Source organism: Pan troglodytes, chromosome 17 (genome assembly GCF_028858775.2).
Source record: "Pan troglodytes isolate AG18354 chromosome 17, NHGRI_mPanTro3-v2.0_pri, whole genome shotgun sequence".
NCBI lineage: Eukaryota > Metazoa > Chordata > Mammalia > Primates > Hominidae > Pan > Pan troglodytes.
The window spans coordinates 23,860,327-23,873,189 of NC_072415.2; the positions used below are offsets into that span (position 1 = coordinate 23,860,327).

At 44.5% G+C, this 12,863-nt stretch overlaps 1 protein-coding gene across 4 annotated transcripts in view; it reads left to right on the plus strand.

The window, feature by feature from the left end:
- LAMA1 (laminin subunit alpha 1) overlaps nucleotides 1–12,863 on the plus strand; it is a 175,711-nt gene that overhangs the window by 84,055 nt on the left and 78,793 nt on the right. For all 4 annotated transcript variants that reach the window (XR_010152023.1, XM_009433670.5, XM_001141549.7 and 1 more), the window contains exons 16-19: nucleotides 62–172; nucleotides 6,128–6,255; nucleotides 7,767–7,853; nucleotides 8,860–9,071. Coding sequence is in view for 3 of the 4 variants with exons in the window: in XM_009433670.5 (XP_009431945.4) it covers nucleotides 62–172; nucleotides 6,128–6,255; nucleotides 7,767–7,853; nucleotides 8,860–9,071 (538 nt within the window). In the remaining variant the exon portion in view is untranslated. The remainder of the gene's footprint in view (nucleotides 1–61; nucleotides 173–6,127; nucleotides 6,256–7,766; nucleotides 7,854–8,859; nucleotides 9,072–12,863) is intronic.

Here is a 12,863-nt window from a genome sequence, read left to right on the forward strand (position 1 = left end):
CAACTGAGCAGTTTCTGTTTGTAACGTAGTGGAAAGAGGATGACTTTCCCTTCTCTTGCAGTCGTGCCTCTCTGGCTATTACCGCGTGGATGGAATACTCTTTGGAGGAATTTGTCAACCCTGTGAATGCCACGGCCATGCAGCTGAGTGCAATGTTCACGGCGTTTGCATTGTGAGTCTCTCACTGTAGCTCAGGTGCCCTCTCCTCCTCAATTCAGAGCCATTTGCTGTGTACAAGTGATTTTTTTTAAGTGCTTCCTCCACGGAATAACCCTAGCCTCATAGACCCCAAAGAAAATTTACAGATTTAAGCTCATGTCATGAAATGTTTCCCGTTTTTTTTTTGAAAAAAGTTACTTTGGTAATAGTGGAAAAGGGATATACAACTTCATTATAGTTCTTTTTATTAGAATAATATAAAGTAATTGTTTTTATTTGCTGAGACTATAAAGCAATAGAAAGGTAAAAAATGTTGTCTACTTATTAAATACAAAGCATAGGATCTTTAGATGAGAGTGCTAATATTTATTTATTTATTTATTTATTTGAGACAGGGTCTTACCTTGTCACCCAGGCTGGAGTGTGGTGGCACCAACACTGCTTACTGCAGCCCTGGACCTTCTGGGCTCAAATGGTCCTCCCACCTCAACCCTCCAAGTAGCTGAGGCCACAGACAATGCTAGTATTTTTTTTTAATCATGATATTACATAATATACCCTAAGAAGAAGAATAAAGTATAATCACACTCACTTATATACCATGCTTTATAGTTAGTTGGGATAAATTAATCAAACAGGTACTTCTTTCATGCAATATGAGTTGAAACAGGGCTTAAGAAATAGGTAGTTAATCTTGAGAATGAACTTTGGGGCAGGTATGGGGCAAGACTTGTTTCTTGACTTCAGTCAGGAATTCTTCTAGGCCCTATGCCCTGAAGCCAGGCCACACTCTGGGGTCTCATGGGTTTGATCCTCAGAGGTGGAGTGACTGCATATGCTGATCAGCTGTACCCTGGTCGCCTGGCAGGGAAATGTTCATGCTTTTTCCAAAAGAGATTGACTGAGTCACAGAGTTAGGGAAAATTAATTACCAGACCCAGGGAGAAGATCTTAGAATGATGTCCAGGATGGCTTAGTGTCTCTAGAATTAGAACTTAATTTTTCTTTATTCTGTAAGTAAAACTTTTGTTTTGCCCTTTGTTCTGTAAGTAAAGCTTCTGTAGGAATTGCATGAAGGGGTGCTTTACAGGCAGACTCAGTCCCTCCAGGATTGCTTTCCTCAGGTGCACAGCTTCCAACCGCTTGATGAGGTGGTTGCTTTTTTTTCACCTCCTTTCTTTTGCCATTTGGGTTTGCAAGGCCTCCTGCCAGCATTTGGGGTGGGGTGGGGTGGGGGGTACAGCAGGCTGTGGTTCTGCCACTTATGTCTTTTGTAGCTAGGCTGAAAGAGTAGATTTCTCATGCTTCCATTAATATATGTTCACAAATATATATTCATATTAAAGTGATAATGCTAAATAGCAGCTGGCCTTAAAGCTTTAATTTGAATAAATAATAATTTTATAGCTTTAAACATGTTTTGGAAATAATTTTAGACTTACAGAAGAGCTATGAAAGAGTTACAGAAGTACAGAGAGTTCTGAAGTAACCTTCCCTCAGCATCCCCTAATGCTACCATCTTGCATAACCAGAGTGGAGTTATCAGAATGAAGAAGTAGCACGATGAGATGAACTACACTGCACCCCACATTCTGATTTCGTCAGTTTTTCACCCATGCTCCTTTTTTTTGTAGGATCGAACCCAGGACCCCACACCATTCAGTGACTTTGCCTTTTTAGTCTCCTCTCCTCTAGGAAAGTTCCTCAGACTTCCTTGTCCTTCATGACTCTGACACTTTTGAAGAGCACTGAGCATTCTGTGGAATGTCCCCCAGCCAGGGCTTGTCTGATGCTTTCCTATGACTAGGTTGAGGTTACACATTTTTGACCAGAAGACGTGGAGGTGCCGTGCCCTCTCATTGAGAGCAGATGGATAGGATATCATTGTGTCTTCTTCCTGGGGATCTTAATCTGGGTCACTTGAATTAGGTGATGTCTGCTAGGTTTTTCCACTCTGAAGTTACTATTTCTCCCTTCTTAATTAATGTTTGAGAGGGCAAAAATAATAAAAATGTAAATTAGAATTTAAGGAAATACAAAAAACATGGTAGCATCATATATCTGTTAAATCTAACCTTGCTGGTTTTTTTTTTTTCTAATATATTGTAAAAACAAGCTTGAATTCTTCCTTTTGTGTAGTTGTGCATAGCCCTGGGCCTTGCGTATAACTATCTAGCTTGCAGGAGTTAATTCTTTATTTACAGTTCATTAGAGATGAGGTTCCAGTTGCTCTTAGAGCCCCTGTTTTTCTCTCTGAGCTCTCTTAGCTCTTTATTCAAAGGAGAAGCCTGTGTATTTTCCTTGCAGCTTGGCATGATTTAGAAAAAAGAATGGCATCACAGTAAATTGTGCATGTCTTGGGCCCTCATGTCTTTCTTTTTTCAATCGAAAGATGTTTTTCCTCCCCAAGGAGAGGAATAGTCTCATTCCTTCACACACCAGATTGACCAACAGGGACAGTCAGGTAAAGGGCTGGTGGCACACGCCTGAAAAAGCACTGAAACAGACCCTCAGTGGGTTTTTCAACAGGACTACATACTAGTTTCCCCAAAGAGAAAGAAAGCACTATCTGACTCCTTGATCAAAGAAAACATACCATAGACATGTTCCAAATGAGCATTATCAAATATTTTTAAAATGAAATTGCAGTTACTCTGCAGAATACTTTTAGCTCAACCATGTAACCCTTTACTAAGACCAGTTGCATCTTGAATTAATTTGGATTCATTATCAAACCCAAGGTCCTATGAAGGATGGGAAGGAAAAAAGGGTCTAAGACTCTGTTGTCTGAGGACCAGCAGTGTGGGCATCACCTGGGAGCTTGCTAGAAGTGCAGAAACTCAGGCCCCACCTCAGATCCCCTGAACCAGAGTCTACAGGTAACCCAGGTGCAGGTGCACTTATTAATAGATTCATATTCCAGTTTAGATGCTCTGGTCTAGGATAACCCTAAGTAAAACTGGTGAAACCCTGGAGTAAAATGGATGTAATACAAATGCTTACAATTCCAAATTAAATGTGGTATATGGGAAAACTTTCATCAACCTGAGGAATGATGGAAATGTATATGGTTTAGAAACTGGAAATACTAAATTGCTAGATGAAAAATGACCAATAAAAGTATGTAAAATGAGTGGCCGTAGGAGAAGGGGACACGGGGAAATGGGAGCTGAGGTGCACACCAAGAGGAGCAGCCACACACGTGTGCAGAACAAGCCCCGCTCCCTTCGAGCCCGTAGCTGCCCGGGGGTCAGTGGTGCCTGGTCCTGGCCCCAGTGCCGACCTCCGCACCCCTCCCCTTTGCTCCTGCACACCTCCTAACCACCGACTGCACTTTCTTTTAGAATGTTTTAAATGAGGGGGGGAAAGTTTTTCATATTTTTTCATGTATGTACCATTTCCAGTGCTCTTCATTCGCTGGTATAGATCTATGATTTCATCTAGTAGGTACCACCTTTCTACAGCCTGGATTGTTAGCCTTTCTGTAGTGCAGATCTGCTGGTTGACAGATTCTCTTAACTCTCCTTTATCTGAAAAAGGCTTGCCTTCAGTTTTGAAATTGATTTTTACAGATTTCTCTTTCAGTACTTTAAAATTGTTCTGTTGCCTTGTGGCTTACATGGCTTCAGGTGAGAAGTTAGTTGGTGGTCATCTGCTTATTTCTGTGTGTTATTCTGCCTTTTTTCTCTGCCTGCTGTTAGGAGGGTCTCTGTGTCCCTGGGTTTGAACACTTTGACTGTACCTTGGTGTGTATTTCTTTATGCTGGGGGTTTATTGAGCTTCTAGAATTTGTGAGTTTGTAGCTATCAGCTTATGAAAAGTTTTGACCAAATAGCTTTTCAGCTTCCCACTCCAATCTAATTGCACGTGACATTGATCCACAGATGATAGAGGCTGGGATCTTTTGTTTTTTCCTAAAGTTTGAGTTTCTGTTGTTGTCTTCAAATTCACTCGTCTTTTCTCCTACAATGTTGAAGCCGATGCCCACCCATTCAGTACTTCATTTTGGATATGGTAGCTTCTAGTTCTAGAAGTTCTACTTGGTCCTACTTTATATCTTGCATTTCTCTTTTCACAGTGTTTATGTTTCCTTCAAGTCTTTGAGCATGCTTATAATAGCTTTTTTGTTTTTGTTTTGAGATGGAGTCTCTCTCTGTTGCCCAGGCTGGAGTGCAGTCACGTGATCTTGGCTCACTGCAACCTCTGCCTCCCAGGTTCATGCAATTCTCCCACCTCAGCTTCCTAAGTAGCTAGGATTACAGGTGCACACCACCACGCCTGGCTAATTTTTGTATTTTTAGTAGAGATGGGGTTTCTCCCTGTTGGCCAGGCTGGTCTCGAACTCCTGACCTCAGGTGATCCACCCACCTTGGCCTCCCAAAGTGCTAGGATTACAGGCGTGAACCACCGCGCCTGGCCTATGTTTTACAAGCCTGCCAATTCCATCATCTCTGTGATTTGTGGGCATGTTTCTAATGACTGGGTTTTTTTTTTTTTTCCTGATTGTGGATTGCTTTTTGTTGTTGTTGTTGTTTCTCATGTCTAGTTATTTTCATTCCCCATAAAAAAAACCCACCTCTTTATTTGGAAATAATTAGGAGTTTACCCAAGATTTGTAAGAATAAGAATGGTACGTAGAACACCTGCCATTTATCTAGACTCCCGTGTTGTTGCCATTTTCCCCATTTGCCTTATTAATATCATTATCTGTCTACCTATCTAATTATAGTATGTTTTTCTAAACTCCTTGAGAATAGTTTGCATAGACAATGGCCATTTTGGTGTGTATATTGCAAGAATAAGGCTTGTCTCTTGTATAACCATAGTACACTTATCAACTTAAGTAAATGTAACGCTGGTACTCTACTTTTTCTAACCTACCACCTGTTTCTCAGTTTTGTCAGTTGACCCAATTATGTCCTGTATAGCATCCTTCCCTCCAGCACAGGCCCCCATCTAGGATCAGATGTTGAATTTTATTGTCGTGTCTCCTTAGGCTTTTAACAGGAAATGTTTCTACTGCCTTTCTTTGTATTTTATGCTATTGGCATTTTGAATAATATAATCTTTTTTTTTTTTTTTTTTTTTTGAGATGGAGTCTCGCTGTCACCCAGGCAGTGGCGCCATCTCAGCTGACTGCAAGCTCCATCTCCCAGGTTCACGCCATTCTCCTGCCTCAGCCTCCCGGGTAGCTGGGACTACAGGCGCCCGCCACCACGCCCGGCTAATTTTTTGTCTTTTTAGTAGAGACGGGATTTCACCGTGTTAGCCAGGGTTGTGTTGATCTCCTGACCTCGCAATCCACCTGCCTTGGCCTCCCAAAGTGCTGGGATTACAGGCATGAGCCACCGCGCCTGGCCGAATATAGTCATTTTTTTTTAAAAATAGAATGTCCTTGGTTCTGGGCCCTTCTTTTGTTTCTCATAGATTATTCAGGCCGGAATACTTTGTCAAGGATGAGTCTCTCAGAGCACTGCCAATGGGAGTCCCAGTGTCTGTCTGGCCCTCATTGGTGATATTAATTCTGATTACACAGGCAAGGTGTTGGTCAATTTTTCCACTATATATGAACGATTCTTTCCTTTTGCAACTAAAAAACAGTTGGAGGCGGACACTGTGAGACCACGTGCATATCCCACTCTTCATCAGAATTCCCCTTAGAGTAGCAGTCGGAAGGTTCTGGCCGAAGCAGCACTTGCTGTCATGTTTGCAAAAACTTGATCCTCCATCTCCTGCCCTTGTCCATGCTCATCAGTCAGAGAGAAAGCTCTCAGGTTTCCAATTTATACAAATTACACTTGCTGATATTAATCTGAAAACAGGAGGCCTTCCTCATATAGCTCAGAGGTTGGTGACTGGTTTTAGCATTTTGTCTTTTTTTTTTCCACTTGGACTTCAAGTTGCTTATAGATAAATCTGAAAATCCTTTAAGACAACCTGAGCTGATTCTTCTGGTGCATGTTCCTAGGCGTGTGCGCACAACACCACCGGTGACCACTGTGAGCAGTGCTTGCCCGGCTTCTACGGGGAGCCTTCCCGAGGGACACCTGGGGACTGCCAGCCCTGCGCCTGCCCTCTCACCATAGCCTCCAACAAGTAAGCCTCAGACCTCATCAACGGTTCCTGCCAGCATGGCCAGGATTCCCACCCAGATGCGTACTAATGACTTCAGAGCAAGACTGTGTGTGTAATATGTGTGTGAATTTTGCCCAGTGACAATTGATTTGGATTAAAGACAGAGGGGTGGGTTATTTTCTTGTAAACCAAAGTTTGGCTTATGAAAGCAGGCAAGAAGAGGTGTGTGCCAGCAAGGACCTATACACGCCGTTTTCCCTCTTGATTCCTCTTGGTCATCAGTTGTTTCACAAGTATATGTTGTCTACTTACCAGTGGGCTAGGAGGTAGAGGGATACAGAGAGGAATAAAACATTGTCCCTCGACTTAGGGAGTTTTTGATCTAATGACCAAAATATGTATGCATGAGGCTAAACAAGAGCAGTCTAAATCCATTCATTGATTCAACAGATATTTATGGAGTGCCTACTGTGTCCTGAGTTTTACAGCAGGTGTTCTGAATAGCAAACTGTTCTCACCTGGCCGTGGGCCCCAGGGGACTCAGTGTGGTCGTGACTGTAGTGAGACCTGTCCACCAGATGGTGGGGAGGAGGGAGAGCAGTGTCCAGCCTACCTAGGTGGGTGCAGGAAGCTCTTCTCTCAGATTTGCAGGAGAAGGAATTCCACAGGCAGCATAGACGGGCATTCTAGGCAGATGGAGCTGGGCGTGCCATGGCATGGCAGCAGGAACAGGCATCACCCATTTGAGGAATTGCAGCAGGCCATGGAACAGAAGGCATGGAGGGAGATGGAAAGAGATGTACCAGGCAAGACCTTATAGTCACGCTGGGGCAAGTGCGTGCCACAGGCCAGCAGCTTAAAAGCCTCTGTCTCTCGCTGGTTTAACCTTTAGAACTCTTCCTTCACCCACTCTCAAAGAATTCCCAGTATATAAAAAGGATGCAGTCAGGGTTACTCATGATGAAATTGGGGGTGGGTACTGTCATCCACCCTGCACAGGCTCCTCAAGGTTTAGGAATAGGGTTGGAAGGGGCATCCGTTAGCAGGGGGTCCCTGGAGAGGTGCGAGAGCCTCCTGACCACTTTGTGTTTGAGTGAGCTCACTTTTGCCCTGGTATGGGCAGGGCTCTGAGGTGGGAAGTCAGTGCCAGGGAACCTGAGCTGGGGAACCCAGCATCCTAGGAGCACCCGAGCAGGCCTCCTGGAGGAAGCGTCAGCTGAGTTGGGCACTGGGGCTGAGCTGGGTTAACCCAGGCAGACAGCGGGAGAAGCAGGCGCGCTGTGGGCTGAGAACGAGAGGAGTAGGGAGCAGGGAGTGAGGAGTGAGTGTCAGTGCCTGGATCATGGGACCAGGAGTCCGTGAGGGGTTGAGGCTCACAGGTGGGCTGTGTGACCAGAGGCCCCGGATTCTGAGCTAAGGAGGTCTCATTGAAGGTCTGGAAGCGCAGGAGTAGTAGAAATGAAGCATTTTAAATAGTTAGAAATTCGGCTTCATCCATTGGAAAATTTTGTTCATTTCTAATGTTTTGACAGTTTCAGCCCCACCTGCCACCTCAATGATGGAGATGAAGTGGTCTGTGACCGGTGTGCCCCGGGCTACTCAGGAGCTTGGTGTGAGAGGTACTCTGCATCCACTGGCTTCAACACATTTTCAAAATTAAATATAAATTCTATGTGTTTATTTTTAAATGCGTAGTTAAGTGTGGTTTTGGAGTTTTGATGCATAATTGTTATTTCATAGAATCATTGAGAAAAATCAGTATTTCATGTTTTAAAATTAATGTTAAACCTTACTGGGAATTTTTAAAGAACGGTACTCTTTTCCTGGCTAATCTGAGTTCTCATCAAGAACAATAGGCTGGGTGTGGTGGCCCACACATGTAATGCCAGGACTTTGGGAGGCTGAGGCAGGTGGATCACCTGAGGTTGGGAGTTTGAGACCAGGCTGACCAACATGGTAAAACCCTGTCTCTACAAAAAGAAAAAAAAAAACCAAAAGGCCGGGCATGACGGCGGGTGCCTGTAATCCTAGCTACTTGGGAGGCTGAGGCAGGAGAATCACTTGAACCTGGGAGGTGGAGGTTGCAGCGAGTGGAGATTGCGCCATTGCACTCCAGCCTAGGAGACAGAGTGAGACTCTATCTCAAAAAACAAAACAAAACAAAAACAATAGGAAGCAGCAAGGAGTCGGTATCTGTGGTTCACACATTTGAATATTCCATTGCTCCAGGCTGTTCTGGAGATGACAGGTGGTTTGCTTTAGTAGCTGTCTTCTGGCTCCTGAAGGCCAGTGCTGTCTTTCCTATGTGTGCGTCTCAGTGCCCAGCTCTGGCTGAGCCTGCAGGAGGCTGTGTGGCATCCGGAGTGGTCAGGGGTGGGTCAGAGTTGGCCCTGGAAACAGGTGCACGTCCCCTGGATTTATGCCTCATTTTGGACGCTCTCCCCCTTCATTGCGACAGATGAAGGAGATCTGGGAATGCCCGAGTGGGGAGTCATATCCCTTTCACAGTAAATCTTAGGGAACAGAGTCCGTCTGATTTATTAGCCATTCAGGGAGTCCCTGGATAGTGCGGTAAGGCCTTAAGTAACTGCATTTGTCTGATCCCGCTTTCAATCTTTGATACAGATGCGCAGATGGTTACTATGGAAACCCAACAGTGCCTGGCGAATCTTGTGTTCCCTGTGACTGCAGCGGCAACGTGGACCCCTCGGAGGCTGGTCACTGTGACTCAGTCACCGGGGAGTGCCTGAAGTGCCTGGGGAACACAGATGGCGCCCACTGTGAAAGGTGTGCTGACGGGTTCTATGGGGACGCTGTGACAGCCAAGAACTGCCGCGGTGAGTGCGTGAGCGTGAAGTCAGGTCAGCTGTTTATTGCCATAGGAAGTCTTCAACCGTATAGTCACATGTGTCACACAGGGCCCAGCCTAGGAGGTCACACTCTCTTGAGGGGTTACTTGCATTAATGCTGGGTCTCTGATCAAATACAGACCCACGACCCAGTTCTTCCCTAGCTACCCTATCCTGAGCTTGGTTAGTCATAACCCATAGGGGTCAGTGGCCTGGAAAGATGCAGCCTGCCACTCGAGCAGCCAGTGTGACTTGACAGAGTTCCGGCTCTGCTCCCCGTGACTGAAATGAAAGTGGGGAAGCTCAGAGCCTGTCACATTTGTAAGGGAGATGCTTCAGGGGCTGCACGAGGCAGATGGGATTCCAAGATGAAGGGTGGGAAATGGTAAGACTGTAACCCCAGAAACTGCGTAAAGCACCGTGTGGTGCATCTTAGCCCTCTGTGCCAAAACTGCCCGACCCCTATGGCACTCTGCTGAATTTGAGCCTTGAAATTACGGATCATGGAGAAAACTAGATTCTCCTACACAGCAGATGACCTGGCCGGAGGGATGATTCAGCCCTCAGATTTTGAAGGAGTGAAAGAACAAAAGTGGCAATTATAAATTATTTTGAGTATTTCATATAAATGCCAGTCACACTATGGTACTACAACGTGGGGACACAAGAGGGCACCAGCTGTACAGAAAACATACTTTCCCAGGCACACATGGAGAGATTGGAAATGTTTTATGGCCCTGGGCCAATCAAGCTGATCTCCAGCAGGTGGCCACCTTGACTGGCTATCATACCAGGATAATTATGATAATAGCATTTCTACAAGGCTTCACGATTTGTAGAATGTTTTTATCATTTTCATGTCATTTCTCTTCATCATTACTGCAAGCCTTGGTGATTCATTCCTCCGTTCATTCATTGTTTATTAAGTGTCCGGTATATCCCAGACGCTATACTAAGAACTGTGACAGGTAGTTGGGAAATTGTGATTCAAGTCTACTGGGAAGCTACACATGATGATGGTATGGGGGGAAAACATACCTGTGGATCCAGGTGTTGGAGTCTCGACTAATGTGAGTTTTGTTCCAGGACCAACTGTGTGACATTGGGCTAATTTATTAGCCTCTCTGAGCCACTATTTTGTTATTCATAAAATAGACATAATTATATGTGTATATCAAGGCCTTTCTGAGAAGTCAGTGCGATAACATTTAATGTTCTAGACATGAAATAAATGGTAGCTATTATAATTACTAGTAATAAACCAATTATTATTATATTTTATAATATATTATATATTATATTAATATAATATATTATTATATTTTCACACCACTGCTGTCCAATAGAAATACAATGTAAACCACACATGTAATTTAAAATTTTTTAGTAGTCACATTTTTCAATAGTAACAAGAAGTAGGTGAAATGTATTTTAATAATACATTTTATCTGAGCTGATATGTTAAAAATTAGCATTTTGTCCTGTGATCAGGTTTTAAAAGTATTAAGCAATATTTACTTTCTTTTTTAGTACTGAGTCATCAAAATTGAATGTATATTTTATAGCCCAGCTCAATTAGGATGCTAAATTTTCCTCAGAAGTACTTGATCTGCATGTAGGTTACAGAAAATTTACAATTGAAAAGGTAGTTCAAACATATTTAAAATTTTCCATCCTGTACCAAAAATTATTTTCTTTAATATTGGCATCCACGTTGACAAAACCGCTTCAGTATTTAAATTTAAACTCAGAGATTTGGTTCTTCGGTTGCATCAGCCACATCGCCAGCATTTGGTAGACGTGTGGTTGGCAGCCACAGGACAAGACTGTGAAGGTCAAGGCGATGAATGACTGTCGGGGGTTGCACTTGAAGGCACGGAGGCGGGCAGGCCCATCAGCCCAGGGTGGCCCGGGCTGCCTCCTGAAGGGGGTGCTGTTCATCTGAGACTTGAAGGATGGGAAGAAGAGCCGCAAGAAGAGTGACCAGTGTGGGAAGATGGGCCCAGGCAAGTGGGCAGGCCCTGCCTGAGGTAGACACTGGAGACAGAGTGACCAGAATGGAAAAGACAGAGACAGGAAGGGGAGGTCTCGGGCTGACAGGTGGGAAGCAGCCACGTCGGAAGGGTCTCCTGTGCAGTGTTGAGGTGCTGAGGTCACCTCGTCCTCCCTGTCCTGGGACTCACCAGCAACTTGTGCAGACATGGAGCGGGTCAGGGTGTGATTGGAGCTGTGTGTTTGAATATCGCCCTGCTGCCAGCGTTGAGGAGGGAATGGCTGCCAGGGGTGTTGGGTTAGGAGACAAGACCGGAAATGAATCTTTCTGGTAAGCATTGATGAGGGCTTCAGGTAGGGCCTTTGCCATGGAGATAAAAGAGAAGACGTAAAATAGGTCTTGATGACAGGGTGGAAGGTGGAGGAAGGACGGTTAGAGCAGCTGGGGTTTGGGTCTGGGCCTGGGCTAGTAGGGCTGATGCTGACCAGGCTGTCTCTGGTTTCTGAACACTTACAGCTTTTATCCTTTCTCATCCCTTCTCTCGCATCCCCTCGCTTCGATGAGACAAAGTCCTGTGAACTGTTTCTGCATATCCCACGAGCAGTCCTTCCATTTCTATAACAGGGTTCCCTCTGTGGACTTCCTGTAGGCCCCCCATTCTTATATTCTGTTAGGTTAAACCAAGTGCAAGTGCCGGTGTTGTGTGTGATTGACCTTCTCTAAAGCAAGCGCGTATAGTTCAACCCAGTATTTATCTGTTTCCCCCCACCCCCCGTAACTCTCACTCACTTGAAGCTTGGTAGGAGGAGAAACTGATCGTCAGGTTCACCTCCTGCCTCTGCTGTGGGGCAGCGGCTGCAGCCGGAGGTGTGGACAGGCCGTCCAGGTAGAGTAGAGCGCTGAGGGAGATGAGGGTGGTGAGAAACCTCACAGAACTCTAATATTAAAGGACTCTTATATTAAATAAGTTAAATGAGGATAATTTTTATATTGTGAGCTACTCCTGAGAATTAAAATATATATAAAGTACCTGGCTATTCAGTAATTGGCCTAAAATAATACTATTTTAAATTAGTACTATTTATAACATAAATACTATTTTAATTAAGAATTACTATAATAGGCCGGGCATGGTGGTTCACACCTGTAATCTCAGCACTTTGGGAGGCTGAGGCAGGTGGATCACCTAAGGTCAGGAGTTCGAGACCAGCCTGCCCAACATGGCAAAACCCCATCTCTACTAAAAATACAAAAATTAGCTGGGCGTGGTGGTGAGTGCCTGTATTCCTAGCTACTTGGGAGGCTGAGGTGGGAGGATCACTTGAGCCTGGGAGGCGGAGGTGGCAGTGAACTGAGATCGTGCCACGGCACTCCAGCCTGGGTGACGGAGTGAGACCCTGTCTCAAAAAAAAAAAAAAAAAAAGAATTACCATAATAATTATTACTGCAGAGAGAGAACTAGTAATAGCAGTGTGACCTATGGAAAGTTATCTAATCTTTCCAAGTTGTAGATTTCACACCGGAAATAGAGAACATTATTTCGCCTCCCTCCTTGGTTTGTGGTGAAAGTACAAAGAAATACTGAATGTGACAGGCACAGACTAACAGACACATCATACAGTGAATATGATTTTTTAAATTATCATCAATAGTTTGCATTGATCATACTTGCATTGAACTTTAAATATTCCCCAGAGAAAGAGGCGGCTTGAAATGAAACACGGAGGGGAGACACACGAGAAACAAGAGGGAGGGCAGGAGAGTGGGCGTCCCAAATACCACAGGAA